This window comes from Zalophus californianus, chromosome 4, assembly GCF_009762305.2.
Source record: "Zalophus californianus isolate mZalCal1 chromosome 4, mZalCal1.pri.v2, whole genome shotgun sequence".
Taxonomy (NCBI): Eukaryota; Metazoa; Chordata; class Mammalia; order Carnivora; family Otariidae; genus Zalophus; species Zalophus californianus.
In genome coordinates, this window is record NC_045598.1 from 174,188,458 (window position 1) to 174,207,528 (window position 19,071).

The 19,071-nt window shown below is 37.0% G+C and overlaps 1 protein-coding gene across 1 annotated transcript in view; it reads right to left on the reverse strand.

The window, feature by feature from the left end:
• Positions 1 to 1,373: 1,373 nt before the first annotated feature.
• The window catches only part of ATAD2 (ATPase family AAA domain containing 2), a 72,083-nt gene continuing 54,385 nt past the window's right edge, over positions 1,374 to 19,071 (reverse strand). The window contains exons 20-28 of the mRNA XM_027568789.2: positions 13,483 to 13,618; positions 12,089 to 12,285; positions 11,359 to 11,518; positions 9,093 to 9,215; positions 8,823 to 8,966; positions 6,947 to 7,342; positions 4,790 to 4,923; positions 3,402 to 3,530; positions 1,374 to 2,603 (exon numbers count right to left, since the gene is read on the reverse strand). Of these exons, the coding sequence (XP_027424590.2) occupies positions 2,559 to 2,603; positions 3,402 to 3,530; positions 4,790 to 4,923; positions 6,947 to 7,342; positions 8,823 to 8,966; positions 9,093 to 9,215; positions 11,359 to 11,518; positions 12,089 to 12,285; positions 13,483 to 13,618 (1,464 nt within the window). The 3' untranslated portion in view covers positions 1,374 to 2,558. The remainder of the gene's footprint in view (positions 2,604 to 3,401; positions 3,531 to 4,789; positions 4,924 to 6,946; positions 7,343 to 8,822; positions 8,967 to 9,092; positions 9,216 to 11,358; positions 11,519 to 12,088; positions 12,286 to 13,482; positions 13,619 to 19,071) is intronic.

Sequence of the window (19,071 nt, forward strand, 5' to 3'; positions counted from 1 at the left end):
AATATCCTTGAAAATCCCCTGGGAGTTCATCTTTACAACTATGGAATTATCTTTAATGTGCGCTCTATTACCAAATAAGGTCTAAGACTTCCTTTGCAAAAATACCTCTGAGGGCTTCTTTTAGACTCTCTTGACTCTAGCCTGTCACTTTTCTAGACCATCCAAGAAAATCTTTCAAGTCCACCTGTGTATACTCAACGACTCGGTGGCTCTATTTTTTTAGCTTTTACTTCCTATGAACAGCAAGTTCCGAGTAAGACCTTTCAAGACCCTAAGCATTGAAAATATTAATGTCCCTGATTCTCTATGTATCCTATATGCCTTTGTTGGCTAAGTGCATTCCATTATCAGTAATAGAGATCCACCTAACCGCAGTTTAAACAAGAGAGTTTCCCTTTCAGTTAAGAAGTCCAGATGTAGTTAAGCATTTGACTCTCAATTCCCTGAAGTTATTATGAGCCAGGTTCTTTCTTCTTATACTTGTATGAAGTAGGGCATAGGTTCCATCTTTAAAGGTCACCTCATAGTCCAAGACAGCTCTGGAGTTCCAGCCATTATATATATATTCTAGGCAGCAGGTAAAAGGAAGCACAGAAAGGCAGAAAGTGTTCTCACTCCCTTCCTTCCCAGCAGGTTTCCTAGAAACCTTTGTATCTCCTTCCCTTTGTATCTCCCTTTGTATCTCCTGTGGTCACATAGTCACATTTTGCTGCAATGGAAGAAAACATCATTTTCCAGCAGGACAGATTGCTCAGGGTATTGTTTTAAGGAATGAGAGAATGGATATTAGGAGGCAAACTGGCTCTCTTTTCCTCTATGTCCTAATATAGAGTGAGTTTTTATCCCCATAATATCCCTCAGCAAGAAGTAGTTACTCAAGTCCTAATAAAGTCCCTTATATTATGGGGCAATCTCTCAATTGCAAAAAAGTACTGTATATGTGTGCGTGGGAGGGTAGTGGGGAGAAGACAAGTAAATCTGAAATACCCTCCATTAATCCCATGGTGCATACCTATCAGGATCCCTGATAAAATCAGATTTCAAAAAAGGCAGAAGGGGGAGCAGAAGAGCTTACCCATGCTTACAAGTAGGCTGTGCACAGTGATCTTCCAGAGTACAGTATTGAAAGGGAAGGAAAAGTGATTTTACAGCGGAGAAACCTGAGAAACGCTATTTCTGCCACGTGATCAAGGTTAACCAACAGCCATAAATCACACTGATAGTATGTCATCTGATATAACCACTTTACTTCTGTGATCTTCCTTATCCATAATCTCAGTCGAATCATGAGAAAAACAGACTAATTCCAACAGAGGGGTATCTTCCAAATATCTCAAAATTGTTCAGGCATCAAAAACATCCCTATTATGGAAGAGTTATAATAAGCTTCAATAAAAATGAGTGTGTATACATAAGTGCAAAAACATACACTGCTTTAAATTTTTTCAGTGACTGGCATCGCTTTGTGCATTATATAAGAGGATATCTATTTGTTAAGGTATTTAAATTCCTGGGTTTTATAAGGCTTTAAATAACAATATCCAGATAAATCAACAAGAAAAGGCAGCTCAACTCGGAAACCGTTTTAGAATCCAGACTCTCTCATATGAGATCCTTAACTCCTATTCCCCTTGAAGGAAGTTTCCAACTATTTCACAAACTAATATTAGAATGTCTTTGTAAAAAAACAAAACAAGAGAATATGCATGGCGGTGAATGATTTTATTGCTTTAAGAAAGAAATGTATTTTTGGTATCATTAATACAAAATTTATAATATTTATATTTATATAATTGTATATAAAAACTATCTATAGAATACAACCTAAGCACAAATTTAGAAAGATATAGAGAGTTTTCAAATATAAAACCTTTGTGCTATTAAAAAGATATTGAACAAGTAGATATTAATACATTTGCTGTGTGTATAATCATAAAAATAAACAAAAAATATTAAAAATCTTTATTAACCCAAATTAGAATTATAAAAATGTTTATCTGAATTTTGACATTCAAGTACAGAAGCTGTTCAGGGCCTTCCCACAGATGACCCGAACCCTGGCTTTTAGGTAAATGGGGAAAGAAAGCTAAAGGCAAATAGGAGATGGACACTGAAAAGAACAAGAACAAAAGGATGGCAAAGACACAAAGACACAATGGTTCAGGAAGTTTCTAGTCTGATACAAGAAAATATTTTTAGGAAGGAAAAACATTAAAAGTGCTTAAAACAAAAAAATGTCAATGTCACTAATTACTCTTAAGTGCCATAAAACATTAGTTATCAAAATAACTTTTATTAAGAGTTGGCCATACTTCAACTACTGATACACTAGAGAATTACTATTACTACAGTGCCTTGTTCAAACGTCAAATATTTATCAGTTATCGCTGTAATTTATCTTACACATGTACATAAATACCAGAAAAGTTTAAATATTTTTATTTACTATTTTAATCATTTCCTTAAAGATGCAGGATTTCATCTTGTATCACTTATATGGACATGACAAAGGTGAATTAAATAGCAACTGAATATAAAGAATACTTGATACCAGGGCATCATGATCTGGAACAACTGAAGTTTTCTACCTCTTGCTCCATTTTCTAGATAAAGGGTAAAAAGGAAAAATAGTAACTTTCAGTATAAAAAAAAAGAAACATTACTCTATTGCTATTTTACATAAATAACCTCAAGAATATTATCAACTCATGTATATACCTGAGAGAGAAAATAGAAATTTAGTTCCGTATTTATGACTATCACCTAAACTGATTATCACCAATGGGACTTCATTATTTAAATCCCTTTGAAATAAGTGTGAGACGCAGTCATCTTATGTTAAGTTCAAACAGTCATAATCAAGACACTAGTGTATTTCTAGATACTAATATTCTGTATTTTATAGGTACTAATATTACATACCTATCATACTATGTAGGTACCACAGTACACTTAGTAGATATACTAATTACTATGTATATTATATACTGGTAGGTACATTAGTATGTACCTAATAGATACATACTATAGATACATGGTAAATAGATTTATAATAGATATACTATATTGTTATAGATATATACTATGTTGTTATTATCCAATATCTATTTTTAAAAATTAGTACTAATGCCCACTATAAAGCAAGATTAAGTAAAGACACACAGGTCTATCTTAAGGCTATCTTGAAAAAGAGCTACGTATCTTCATTAATACACACACAAAATAGAGATTTTTCAATCTACTGATACTATAGTTCCAATGTTTATCGAAGAAACACAAACTAGTGAAGTACTAGATTTCAAAAAGTACAGAACTTAGTTGTATATAGAAATAATCCATAGTCCACATATTAAAAAATGGTCTTTAAAAATTCTTATAATTTCTTATATAGATTAGCTTACCTGAATAAGTGTTGTTTTGTCATAGTCCATGCGATGCTGATAAATACACTGGCTGATTACTGCATATAAATTTTCCAACTGAAAAATATTGTATTCTTGACTTTTTTTAACAACAGTCTTCAAAAGATTCTAAAAGAAAACATGAGTGTTTACACATGTGAGAGAGAAATTCGTGAGATATTTTAATTTTGAAGATTTGGGAAATTTTTAGCATATAAACCAGAAGAGGGCAGACCAATTACTTGATGAGACATGGTGGCCTCTGAAAGTGGCTCTGATCCTTAGTGGTAGTTCACTTCATCATCGTTCTAGGATCCTGGCCTCTGCCCTGGGTAACTCCCAACCTAAAAACTATAGCTGAAGAGGTGGCCAATTTCAATTTTAGCCATAAATCTCTATAGACAAATTAAAATATAACCGCAAACTAGATTAATAAGAAAAAAAGCAACATTTTTGCAGGGTATTTTATGGCAATGCAAGTGCATCATAATGTGAAACAAAAGAGAGAGTACATAAATGATGAACCACCTCACTACTTCAGTTCTTTTTTTTTTTTTTACGATTTATCTATTTTAGAGAAAGAGAGTGAAAGAGAGTGAGTGAGCGAGGGGCACAAGGGGAGGAAGAGAGTCTTAAGCAGACTCCCCGCTGAGCCCAGAGCCCAATGTGGGGCTCAACGTGGAGCTCGATCTCACGACCCTGAGATCATGTCCTGAGCCGAAACGGAGAGTGGGACACTTAACAGACTGTGCCACCCAGGCATCCCAGTTCTTTTTCTTAATGACTGAAGTGGACTCACTAGATTTCTGTGATTCTTTAAGTCTGGCCCTACAAGGATATGCCATTACCTCTCAGTTAACAAACAAACAAACAAACAAAAAGCCATTATGGTTGAGTAAAAACCAAATAAATTGGTCACTGGTGATGATCAGAAAACAATGTATATGGGCATGTGGGTGGCTCAGTTGGTTGAGCATCTGACTCCTGGTTTTGGCTCAGGTCAGGATCTCATGGCTTGTGAGACTGAGCCCTGTGATGGGCTCCATGCTCAGCGGGCAGTCTGCTTGAGATCCACTCCCTCTCCCTACCCCCCCATGCTCGCCCTCTCTCTATCTCTAAATAAATAAATAAATCTTAAAAAAAAAAAAACCAAAACAATGTATAGGATCAATAATGCAGAGAAGTATGTTAAAAAAACCAGAATATCAACACATTAGCCATCTCCAAGCACTGCTTTTATGAAAGTTATTCTATACCAAGTTCACCCTTTTATAAAAGATCATGATTTACTGCATGTCAAATTGACACAATGTACTATCACAAGTCCATTTTTGGTGGGTTCTGTTACTAATCTGCACACCGAAGCATTACGATTTCAATTTACATACTTTTAATTGTTCATGGTCCACGACAAGTGAGGGTGTAGGCCGGGAAAGAATTGCCAAAGCCTTTTCAACACTGATGAGCTGCTGTTGTTCTACTTGGGAACGTCTAGCTCGAGTCATTCGCAGAACACACATTTCTAGAATGAAAAGTTAAATAACTATTATGTGGTTCACAGACACTATGTTTAAAAGAAACATTAGGCAAATTAAATAGCAGGACATATTTACTAAAACACAAACACCAACTCTGGTTTTTTGGCTCTGCTGCAAGATTAAGATGCTGCCACTTCTACTCTCAAAAAAGAAAGAGAAGTACTTCTCAAATGGAGCATTTCAAAGGACCCTCAGCAGGATCCTTTGCACAAGATTACTTCAGCACAAGAGTCCTAGAATGTAAAAGCTGGAAGGGACCTCCGTAATCTAGGAGTTGCAAACTACCACCCATAGGACCAATCTGCCCTACTGGTATAAATACACAAATAAAAATTATATATATATATATATTTATACATATATTTATACATATGTATTTATATATGATGTATATAAAAATATGTAAAAATATATATCTATATTTATATATATTTATATAATATATAAATAAAAAATAAATACACAAATAAAAACACAACCATGCCCATTTTACATATGTGTGTCAATGTGGCTTTTCTAACAGATTTGAGTAGTTGGGACAGAGATTGTACCACTAAATATTTACTATCTGTCCCTTTACAGAAAAAGTTTGCCTATCTCTGATCTAGAATAATCTACTCACTGATAGATAAGAACAATGAGGCCAAGAGAGGTGAAGGGACTTTCTTCTAAGGTCAACTACCTAACTGTTAAGAGCCAGAACAAGAACCCAAATCTGCTGATAGGTAAACAAGTACCTGTCCCCCATTAAATAGTGTCCTTTAAAAAAAGATAATGATAAAAGAAAAATAAAACAATTCTGAACCCAAACAAAACATACTACATTATATAGCCAAAGATTAACATTTAAAATATCCACACTGAAAAGGCTATATCCTAGTCTATCCTGCTGTGATTACTCAAATACACTAGAACTCATTTCAAGGAAGTCCTTGAAAAAGATTTGCCTAGTTTATAAGACAGTGAAAAAACAAAACAAAACAAAAAAACCCCCAGTCTCATGAACATCCTCAATACTTGTTTTTGACCAAAATGAATTTTTTAACTGTTATCCCTCTTTTTGCTTTGTAAGACTAAATAATGTTTGACTTTTCCAAAACCCAAACAAATCTACTGCTAAAGATACAAGAAGATCCAGATAGAAGACAATTCTAAATGAAAAACTTTGGTGAAAGGATCATTAGAATAAATATAAATAATCTTGGACTTAACCCCTAATAGAAATAGAGCAATGATGGGGGTGAGTAACACTGGTTCTGTATCACTCAGCCAGAATTACAGAAACCTGCTGATTTTGCTTAAAAAGAAGAGGGTATCCTGCCAGTTTTTGAAAACTGTATAGCCAAGCACTTTGCAACATGCTTTAGATGGATTATTTTATTCAAGTTTCAAAATATTTCATTACCTGACCACTATCTACCCCAATATTGCAGAAGAGAAAAGGGAGACTGACTGGTCAAGACCTTGCCCAAGGTCAAAAGTTACTAAGTAGAGGACTTGGGTTCAAATCCAGGTCTATTTGATGCCACATTGTGCTTTTAACAGTAGTGATTTACAAGCTCAACAGTTATTAAGTAAAGAAATTGCTATTTTTCCTAATTAACACCTGCATTCTGAAAGACAAGGAAAAGGAATAAAATGAGATGGTAATTACTCATTTGAAAACTTTGAGTGAAACATTTTTAAGCAACGAATCATGGAACACTAATCAAAAACTAATGATGTACTGTATGGTGAGTAACATAATAATAAATAAATTAATTAAAGATCTATTTGAGAGAGAGAGAGAGAGAATGAGTGGGGAGGGGCACAGGGAGAGGGAACAAGAATCCCAAACAGACTGTGAGCTGAGTGTGGAGCCCGATGTGGGGTTCCATCCCACGATCCTGAGATTGCCACCTGGGCCGAAACCAAGAGTTGGACACCCAACCGACTGTGCCACCCAGGTGCACCAAAACATCTTTTAAAATTAAAATTAGTAAGTTGCTTTCATTGAGAAAGACTTGCCTTTTGCTTCATTTTCATCAGAAGTATCTATTATCTGACAGCCAGAAGCATCTCCATTGCAGACAACTTTATCTTTCCTCACTTCTGTGCATGCTCTGGTCTTCCCAGATTCTTCAAGTTCATTTTCAATACCACAGATACTTGAATTATTATTCCCCAATTCTATTTTGCTTTCAGAGGCATTTTGGTGCTTTTCATTTTCTTCCACTGAGGACTCTCCTGTGTTTCCAGTCTCATTGTGGTCTACACTTGTATCTTGATTTTCCTCTGTATCACTCTCAATTTTGTCATCTGTGACATTCTGGCTCTCATCTTTCACCTGTGAAATCCTCCTTCGTTTTGTTATGGTGCCTAAGTACCACTTTGACTTTTTGCGGATTTTTCTCTTCAACTGAGCTTCAAAGAATTTAAAGAAAAAGGATTAAAAGAACATTTGACAATTTTCTAAAGTCTAAGTGAGTGAGTGAAAAATACCTCCCGAGATGTAAGAGGATAGAGAGTTTGAGAAACTGCTGTAGTTTTTTATGGTTGGAACACAGAAACAAGGGTAGAGAGTACTGTAAGAAGAAGCTAGGAAGTGGGCAATGATGTGTCCTTCTAAAGAGTTTGGATTTTATCTTGAATAATTTTAAGGAGGGCAATGATATGAACTGTATGATGACCCCATGACAACAATCGCTGTGGCGATGAACTGGAGAAAACGGCCTACACTTACTGAGTGCTCACCATGTGGTGGGGACTCTTCTAAGCTCTTTGTGTACTGACCCCCTGAAATTTCACTTTCACCTGATCAGGGTTATCAACATCGTTTTACAGATGAAGAAAACTAAGCTATACAGAGCTGAAACATTCTGCCTGGACCAGATACAGAATAACTACACTGTAATATTCTGTTTGGGAGATTCGTCCATACTGTTGCATGTGCTTGAATTTTAGTCATTCTCACTGTTGTATAATCCATATTTTCCCATTCTATTGTCAGTGGGCATTTGGGTTGCTCCCAGTTTTGGGCTATTATAAATACTGGTTCTAGGAACATTCTTGGACATGTCTTTCAGCAAACATAATGTATGCAATCCTGCTGGGTGTATAGCTAGGGATGGACTGTTTTAAAGGAGACATTGTCCATGTCCTCAATTTCCATATACATACTTGCCCAAAGCTGATTGGACCAAGAGCCATTGGTCGTACAGATCTCTTGCTCGTTTGCCTTCTCATCCTCCCTTTCCCAGCTGCCATCTCCCATTTTTACAAAAGAAGGGCCTACTCTACCTATCTCAAATCACTTACCCCAGGATGGACAAGCATGCAATACAATAAGGTAAGTTCCAACCCCCACAACAAACACACACACACACACACACACACACATAGAATTCTAAAAATTCTGTTTAAAAGCATCTGAGATCTAACAAGACACTGAGGAATTATGATACCAGAATCTGGAAAAAACAAATGAATAACTGAGAGTCTAAGATGCTGAGGAGAGTTGGGACATTCATAGGGCTTAAAGAACAAAAACTGGAATTAAGAGCCTGCCAAGGAAGGGAGGTCTTGGGAAAACCCAAGGGTTCTGGGTTAGTACCCTCTGGAGCTACACCGTAAGAATAAGGAGGAACAGGAAATAGACTAGAATTTATAGAAACGAAAATCAATTTCAAATCAGTCAATTCGCAGTTAGATGAAGGTGAACTGGGACTGCAAGTGGCCTATCATTATAAACCTGGAATTATTTCAAGAATGCAAAATTGCCTTAACATTAACAAAATCAAGGTAATTTACCACATCGATATAGAGGAAACTAAGGAGAAAGTAAATGGCATCAGTAGAAAATAAAGGCTAGTTTCATAAGTAAAAGTTAGCCAAGGGCACTTACCAGGAGTACTGCAAGCCACAGGAGTACTGGTTGTCTTGAGTTTTTCATTCTGCTCTGGATCTGATCTTTTATCACCAGCAGAGGTGGAATTTTGCTTTGGCATCACATGATAGTAAGATGGGGCATATTTGGAGGAGCTACAACCTTATAAATAGACAGGGGATATCAAGTCAAATGTCCACATTTCAAAATTACATGAAGGGTTAATGAAAAGGACTCAATACACTACACCAGAGGCATCTTTTTTCTGATGCTAAATCATTTTCCTACCTCTCTTCTTTCTAGATTCCCGAATTTCTTCACAAAGCTGCTCAAAGTCTTCATCAAGTTCTTCTTTAATTATTGCATAGGCCGTATCTCTTAAAGCACAGGCTCTATGCCTAATAAGACGATCTGAGAAATGAATACAGAATTCAGTTTTAAAATCTCTCCTTTCAATAATTTACCAAAAATAAGCTCAACATGTTGGGCTAAGATTATAGTCATTAAAATTCCTTTTTCACTTTTACCATGAATAGTAAATGTTACTGGAACTGTATTATTCTGTTTTTGCTGTTAATCTAATGTCCTGGACATCTGATTCAATACGGCAGGCTAAACCCAAACAATTTTATTGCTCTGCCCTATCTAGCTCCCCTTGAAATATCAGGGGAAAAAAAAATCAATCAACAGCAAGACTATACAACAACACGACAACAACAAAAACAGCAAGGAAGGCTATCGGTGTCATTAGTGAACCAGAGGTGGAAAAGAATTTTAGAAGATAGAGAAGATGTTATTGCATTGACAGAGAAACTAAACAGACAATTAAATAGCAACCTTACACAGGAAACACTGGAAAAGTCCCTATGCTCAGGGTCCAAGCACTGTAAACTGGAATATTCTCTGAGGCAGAGGGGAGGTAATAAGTGAAGGTAAAACTGCTTGAACAACTGGATCAGTTCCCTCAGGGAGGTAGGCTGCAATATTCACACCCAGGTTGGAGTTGGCAGCAATAGCTAGAATATCAGAAGGATTCTTCACGGGATTTCTAACATGGCATTTGGGCCCAAAGAAAGGCAGGGGCAAAAGCCTAAGCACTGGTTCCCCAAGTGTGGTAGCATCAGCGTCACCTGGAAACTTGTCAGAAATGTAAATTCTCACATCCTCCCCTACATCTACAGAATCAGAAACCATGGAGATGGGGCCCTGCAAGCTGTATCTTAACAAGCCCTTTAGGAGATGCTGATTGCCCGCTACAGGCATACCACTGGTCTAAAGTAGTTTTAGATTGTCACCGTGGGCAGAAGGAGACGTAGCAGCAGCATGACTGCGGTGATACAGAAAAAGCCCTCAGTGTCCAGGGCAAATGCTTCCTTTCTACAGTTAGGGGTGTTCTCAGGTTGGTAGCCTGCTCCCCAGGGTTAACCTACAGAACCCTGAACTACAGGGAAAAGCCTACGGGAGGAGAAGCAGAGGACTGGCAGCAGAACGGTGAGCTTTTCAATTGCTGAAGAAACTCTCAGTAGGTCCCTATGCTAATCAATCTAATTTATAAACACTACCAACTAGAAAACAGAAAGCCAATGTACTGGGGGAGAGAGTTAACATAGCAAACAGGACTATTAAAAAAAATTACCCACTGAGAGAGTTAAGGATACTATCCACAAAACAAAAATAGGAAGCTAGGAAAAAGCAGCACTGAAGAAAAATATTTTTGGATAACAGAGTAAGTTTATATCAAGTTGAATATCATTATATATATGAACAAACATATTAAAAAATCCCTTACATTATAAATTTTATTTTTTAATAGATTGCATAGGTGAGGACAGAATAGGTATATGTATAGAAAAGGTCTAAAAAGATCCCCAAACTGTCCACCTTTGGAGAGAGGAAATAGGGCACTTAGTTTTCATTTTTATTGAAGCGTAGTTGAGTTATATTAGTTTCAAGTGTACAACACAGTGATTCGACATTTATATACGTTATGAAATTGATCACCATAATAAATCTAGAGGGCTTAGTTTTTAAAATGTTATTAGCAAGTCGGGGTGCTGGGGTGGCTCAGTCAGTCAAGTGTCCAACTTGGTTTTGGCTCAGGTCATGATCTCAGGGTCCTGGGATGGAACCCCACATCAGGCTCCATGCTCTTGAGAAAATGCTTTCAAACCTTTTCTATTACAGAATATTTATTTTCCACTTGGAGAAAGAGCACTGATAAACAAAGGAAAGAAGCTAAGTTGTTATGCAATTCTGTGTCTCATTAGAGGATACACCAAGGAACTGTAAATACAGGTACGCTGCAGTCAAAGAAACCTGCATTCAAATTCTGCTTCTGCCACTTCCTGGCAGTATGACCCCAAATAAGTTTTTTTTTTTTTTTTACCTCTCTAACTTCATTTTGTTCAACTGTAAAATGAGCATAACACTGTATTAAATGGCCTTGTGAATGTAAAATGTTTATATCACCTGGCATAAAGTCAACCCTCACTAAATGTTAGCAGTCCCTGTCCCCCACCCCGGGGCGGGGGGAAACAAACCCACTAATGCTCACCTCCAGGATCTCTATCTGGATTGTATTCTAAAGCATTACTACAGATTAGGTCGATATCACTCAAATAGTCTTTCACAGTCAGATACTTGTGGAGATCAATTTTACTGATTACAGATGAAAGGTCCATTGGTTGCTTTATCACAGTGACATAATCAGGAACCTAAAATTCAAGCAAATGACCAAATCACTAAATTAACTCTGAACATAAAAAACATTTGAGTCCAGTTGCTCTGACGGGCAATACAGGGGAGAGAGAATAAATATATAAGAAATAACAATAATGTATTAATATGAAACCTTTGACTCTGTTTAAAGCTGGTTTTGTTTTGTATTTACTCCTGTTCCTGGGCACCTGTATCTCCAGTAATATCTTAGACCTCTTTCCTTATCCAAATGTCACCCATCCTTCAATGTCAACTTAAGACTTCACACTTCACTCTCCAGGTCACTTTAAATCGTGTAGGTCACAATAATATTATGCAGCCTTAAGTCAATCTTAAATCACGTCTAGAATGTTTGGGTTGGCAGACAAAGTTAACTGGCTACTCTTTGGAGGAAAGGAAAATGCATTAGATGGCTTTTAAGTCTCCATGTGCTTAGGACACTACTCGGTATATTCCACATAAAGAAAATAAGCTCAGAGTGTAGACAGGGAACCACATAAACAATTCAAATATTCTCTAATTCATTATAGTTTAGAACAAATTCCAGCCAAAGATTAAATCAATACCTCATCAGGGTCAACAGGTTTAGTAAATACTCTGAATCGCTTGTCAATAGCAAGCCTATGTGTAACATTTCTCAAGAAAATCCTCAGTTCTCTAAATGTATCTTCTTCTTGTTCTTCTAGTCGTTTCACTTCTTCTACGGTCAGTGGTCTTGGCTCAGGTGGTGGTGCTACAGGGAGTACCTCCAAGGCCTGCAAAACTTCACATGAACGAAGATTTTAGTTATTACTCTCCCATCATAGCAAGGGTGACAAATGATTCAGTGGCCAGGCTTTCAGGGGTTATCCTTACATCTGCTGGGAATTAGAGGATTTGAAATACTCAAGTGCTACCATAATCTCTATCCCTAGCTCCCCTCCGGCAACAATTGGTAATTTGTTATTTGTAATGTTAATTCCTAAGTCACTACCTCTGTTCCATTTTAAGATCAGTTAAGAGGCTATTAAAACTTTGAAAATGCATTATCTCCAGCACAAGAATATTCTATTAAAAAAAGCTTTTTACTAGTTAATTTTTGAACTAATAAAAAACTGTTGTATGTTTCAAATGTAGTAAGTTTAATTTTGTTTGAACAGATATGCACTGAGTACTCAGGATAAAAAAGGAGTATGAGAGTGATGCCCCAATAAATTGGCAATCTATTAAAGGAGTAAGGGACAATTATCACATCATTGTAATGTTATATTAGTAGTATGAAAAAAGCACACTGGGTCATAATGGTAGAAAATTAATTATGCCTAGATATGTTAAGGAGGAAAAAAATGAATTATAGAAGGACAAGTTGTTCCTTAGGCAGAGATAAGCAATGAGAATAGAAGCATTACTGACAGAGAGCAAGCATAAATGAAATTATGAAAAGACAGGAATATGATGCATGTGGTGTAAAAACAGAGTGTTTGCAAGGAAAGAGATGGGGGAAGGAGGGGAGAACAAAAGTACCAAAATCGGGCTTGGGAAGACAGGCTGGAGCTTTATGAATTCCAGCTGAAATTCTCCATGGACTGGAACTACAGTAGGAAAGTCCTTGTATGCTTTAAGATCTTTAGTCTACTTTAATGGGAAGCATAGAGATTTATAAGCAAACCTAACGCCTGAGGTTTTGAGTTTGTGTTATTAGAAGATGACGATGCCATTCATATTTTATTCCCACTTTCTCGAAATTATTATACATTAAACTTTGATAGAGAAACTAACCTGCTTTCTTTTTTTTAAAGATTTTATTTATTTATTTGAGAGAGAATGAGAGATAGAGAGCACGAGAGGGAAGAGGGTCAGAGGGAGAAGCAGACTCCCTGCTGAGCAGGGAGCCCAATGTGGGACTCGATCCCGGGACTCCAGGATCATGACCTGAGCCGAAGGCAGTCGCTTAACCAACTGAGCCACCCAGGCGCCCCACCTGCTTTCTTTTTTGATAAAGGAGGCTTAGCAGCTTGCTTTAGAATTAAATCTTCAAAAAATTTTGTTCGTTCTTCTTTACCAGGTAACTGGACATTGAAAATTTCTCCATAATCACGGATAAATAATTCTTGGACCTTAAAAAAGAAAATACATGCATTATAAATGTGTATACACAATACCGTGTATATATCATTCAATGCAACAGTGGGTTATTACACACATATTTTTAATGACCTGAACTGTGTACTAAAGAGATGTTTTTATTAAAACACAGATCTTTTCTATATGTTGGAGTTATATATAAATCATATATGCGTGAGGGTAGGAACTAAAAAATAGGGGATCTTCTTTAAAACTCAAGACTCCAAAGTATAATTCATGTGGCAAGTGACATGGCAATATTTGATTTCAAGGGTTTTTTGGGATCAATTAACTCACGCTCAGAACCCAAAGTGAGATAGGATAAGAATAAAGGCTAGGGGGTACCAGGCTGGCTCAGTTGATAGATCATGCAACTCTTGATCTCGGGGTTGTGAGTTTGAGCCTCACTGTGGGTGTAGAAATTACTTAAAAATGAAATCTTTAAAAAGAAATTAAAAAAATAATAACAAAGGCTAGAAAATAACAAGTGCTGTTGAGGATGTAGAGAAATTAGAACCCCTGTGCTGATAGGAATGTAAAAATGTTGCAGCGGCTATGGAAAACACAGAATTACCATGTAATCTAGTATATGGATCTGAAGAGCTAAAAAAAAAACAACAAAAAACCCACCACTCAAACACATACTTATATACCAATGATCATACCAGGATTATTCATAGTAGGCAAGAGGTAGAGACAATCCAAATGTTCATCACCAGATGAATGGATAAAAATGTGATATATACATAAAATGGAATATTACTTAACCTTAAAAAGGAGCGAAATTCTAATGCATGCCGCAACATGGATGAACTCTGAAAACACGCTAAGAGAAATAAGTCAGTCACAAAAGGACAAATACTATATGAATCTACTTATACAAGATATGTAAAATAGGTGAATTCACAGAGACAGAAATTTATTGTAACAGAGGTTACTAGAGGTTAGATAAAGGAAGGAATAGGGAGTAATTGTTTAATGGGTATAAAGTTTCTGTTTGGATGATGAAAAAGTTCTAGAAACAGATAGTGGTGATGGCTGCACAACACTGTGAATATACTCAATGCAATGTACTTGATGTCACTGAATTGTACACTTAAAAATGGTTAAAATGGTAAATTTTATGTTATGCATATTTTACTGCCAAAAGAATGGCAAAAGAGATCCCAAAAGGCTGTTTCTAAACAACCTCTTAACCTTTTCCAGTATTTTTTTAAAAGATTTTATTTATTTGACAGAGAGAGCGTGAGCGTACAAGCAGGGGAAGGGGCAGAGGGTGAGGGACAAGCAGACTCCCCGCTGAGCAGTGAGCCCGATGTGGGACGATCCCAGGACCCTGAGATCATGACCTGAGCTGAAAGCAGACTTTTAACCGACTGAGCCACCCAGGTGCCCTTTCCGCCCCCCCCCGCCCCGTATTATTATTAGAGGATAATGATGTTCATTCCTTGTGTGATGCTTACGTACTTTGTTTTGGTTATCTTTGACATATAGAAGTTTACATTCATAGCTTTTGCATAACCTGATTTACAGGGTCTTCCATGCTCCCATATATGAAAATGTTCCTAGTATGTTATATGAAGCTTTCCTCCTATTGTCTCAACATCATTTATGAAATGTCTCTATCTTTGCTAATTCATTTACTAAATTACTATATAAACAAGAGTCTAATGGATTTTATTACATTAATTTCTCCATGCTGGCCCAAATTCCAGTTTTATTTCTAATTTTGTGGTATGCTTTAATATTTGGTGGGCCAAGAACCTTCTCATAGCTTTTTCAACATTTTTTTTTTTTTTTGGAAATTCAAGCACTTTTTCCTTTGACACTGAATTTTAGGATCCTACCTATTTTGCTGGGATTTTTACTGGAATTTGTGCCTCTTTCCCCTTTCTGGTGGCCTAGAAGTTATAGCCTGTATTTTTATTTTTTTACTGTTATAAGTTTTAACAGATATATCTAAGCTTTTTCTAGCAAACTGTAAGGTTAGTCAATACCTACATATCAGACAAAAATCTGAATGTGTGTTTACTTCTTAACTCTCCTTTGCTATGTCCTTCCTGCCATTATTAAATTCAGACCAAGACCAACTTAGTTTCACATTTCTTAAAAAATTTTTTCTAGGGCGCCTGGGTGGCTCAGTTGGTTAAGCGACTGCCTTCGGCTCAGGTCATGATCCTGGAGTCCTGGGATCGAGTCCCACATCGGGCTCCCTGCTTAGCAAGGAGTCTGCTTCTCCCTCTGACCCTCTTCCCTCTCATGCTATCTCTCATTCTCTCTCTCTCAAATAAATAAATAAAATCTTAAAAAAAAAATTTTTTTTTCTATCACAATTTTGTGACAATAAGTTTTACTGTTTTCTTTGTTCACTGCTTCTTATATGCCACTTCTACAAAATAAAAATCCAAGAGAATAATCTTTTAATAATTAGTTCTTTCAGTCAAGGGTTTATGGGTAATAGTTTCTTAGGCATGGCATATTCAAAACTGTCTTTGGGGTGCCTGGGTAGCTCAGTTGGTTAAACATCTGACTCTTGATTTCGGCTCAGGTCATGATCTCAGGGTTGTGAGATCGAGCCCTGCATTGGACTCTGCACTAGGCAAGAAGCCTGCTTAGGATTCTTGCCCTCTTCCCCAGCCTCTCTCCCTAAAAATCTTTGTTTTGTTCTCTCACTCAAATGCTTACTTTGTTGAGAAGAAAATTAAGAGTTTAAAATTATTTTCCTTCAAAACTCTGGAAATAGGGGTGCCTGGGTGGCTCAGTCATTGGGCATCTGCCTTCAACTCAGGTCATGGTCCCAGGGTCATGGGATCGAGCCCCGCATTGGGCTCCCTGCTCCGTGGGAGGCCTGCTTCTCCCTCTTCCTCTGCTTGTGTTCCCTCTCTCATTGTGTCTCTGTCAAATAAATAATAAAATCTTTAAAAAAAAAAAAAAGATTCTCTCTCTCTCCCTCTGCCACTCCCCACCTCTAAAATAAATAAATCTTAAAAACAAAAACAATAACAAAAACCTCTGGAAATAAATATTGCTCACTTGTCTCCTTAGTAGCTAGTGTTACCAATGGGAAGGTAGAAGCAATTTTTCAGTCCTTCCTAGTAATATTTTTTCTCTCAGTAGATTTTAAAATTTTCTTCTGTACTTCTGACATCCTGAAATTTTATCTAGATGTGGGCCTTTTTATTTTTTTAATTTAATTTAATTTATGTTATGTTAGTCACCATACAGCATTAGTTTTTGATGTAGTGTTCCGTGATTCATTGTTTTTGTATAACACCCAGTGCTCCATGCAGTACGTGCCCTCCTTAATACCCATCACTGAGCCAACCCATCCCCCCACCCCCTCCCCTCTAGAACCCTCAGTTTGTTTCTCTGAGTCCATAGTCTCTCATCGTTCGTCTCTCCCTCCAATACCCCCCATTTCCTTCTCCTAGTGTCCTCCCTGCTATTCCTTATGTTCCACAAATAAGTGAAACCATATGATAATTGACTTTCTCTTCTTATTTCACTTAGCATAATCTCCTCCAGTCCCATCCATGTGGATGTAAAAGTTGGGTATTCATTCTTTCTGATGGCTGAGTAATATTCCACTGTATATAGGGACCACATCTTCTTTATCCATTCATCTGCTGAAGGGCATCTCGGCTCTTTCCACAGTGTGGCTATTGCGGACATTGCTGCTATGAACATTGGGGTGCATATGGCCCTTCTTTTCATTACATCTGTGTCTTTGGGGTAAATACCCAGGAGTGCAATTGCTGGGTCATAGGGTAGCTCTATTTTTAATTTTTTGAGGCACCTCCACACTCTCTTCCCAAGTGGCTGTACCAACTTGCATTCCCACCAACAGTGTATGAGGGTTCCCCTTTCTCCACAACCTCTCCAACATTTGTTGTTTCTTGCCTTGTCCATTTTTGCAATCCTAACTGGTGTAAGGTGGTATCTCAGTGTAGTTTTGATTTGAATTTCCCTGATGGCTAATGATGATGAACATTTTTTCATGTGTCTGTTAGCCATTTGTATGTCTTCTTTGGAGAAGTATCTGTTCATGTCTTCTGTCCATTTTTTTTACTTATATTTTTTGGGTGTTGAGTTTGAGTTCTTTATAGATCTTAGAAATCAGTGCTTTGTCTGTAGTCATTTGCAAATATCTTCTCCCATTCTGTGGGTTGCCTCTTTGTTTTGTTGACTGTTTCCTTTGCTGTGCAGAAGCTTTTTATCTTGATGAAGTCCCAAGAGTTCATTTTTGCTTTTGCTTCACCAGCCTTTGGAGATGTATCTTGAAAGAAGTTGCTGTGGCCGATGTCAAAGAGGTTACTGCCTATGTTCTAGGATTTTGATGGATTCCACTGTCACATTGAGGTCTTTCATCCATTTTGAGTTTATCTTTGTGTGTGGTGGTAGAGAATGGTTGAGTTTCATTCTTCTGTATATAGCTGTCCAATTTTCCCAGCACCACTTATTGAAGAGACTGTCTTTTTTCCATTGCATGTTTTTTCCTGCTTTGTTGAAGATTATTTGACCATAGTGTTGAGGGTCCATATCTGGGCTATTCTGTTCCATTGGTCTATATGTCTGTTTCTGTGCCAGTACCACGCTGTCTTGGTGATCACTGCTTTGTAATATAGCTTGAAATCAGGCAACGTGATGCCCTCAGCTTTTTCTTTTTCAACATTTCCTTGGTGATTCAGGGTCTTTTCTGATTCCATACAAATTTTAGGATTGTTTGTTCCAGCACTTTGAAAAATGTCATTGGAATTTTGATCAGGATGGCATTGAAGGTATAGATTGCTCTGGGTAGCATAGACATTTTAACAATGTTTATTCTTCTGATCCATGAGCATGGAATGTTTTTCCATCTTTTTGTTCTTCAATTTCTTTTGTGAGTGTTCTGTAGTTCCTAGAGTGTATATCCTTTACCTCTTTGGTTAGGTTTATTCCAAGGTTATTTTACGGTTTTTGGTGCTATTGTAAATGGAATCGTTTCTCTAATTTCTCTTTCTACAGTTGCATTGTTAGTGTATAAGAAAGCAACTGATTTCTGTGCATTGATTTTGTATCCTGCCACATTACTGAATTGCTGTATGAGTTCTAGTAATTTGGGGGTGGAGTCTTTTGGGTTTTCCACATAAAGTATCATGTCATCTGCAAAGAGAGAGTGTTTGACTTCTTTGCCAATTTGAATACCTTTTATTTCTTTTGGTTGTCTGATTGCTGTTGCTAAGACTTCCAGTACTATGTTGAACAACAGTGGTGAGAGTGGGCATCCTTGACGTGTTCCTGATCTTAAGGGAAAGGTTCTCATCTTTTCCCCATTGAGGATGATATTCACTGTGGGTTTTTCATAGGTGGATTTTATGAACTTGAGGAATGTCCCCTCTATCCCTATACTCTGAAGAGTTTTAATCAGGGAAGGATACTGTGTTTTGTCAAATGCTTTTTCTGCATC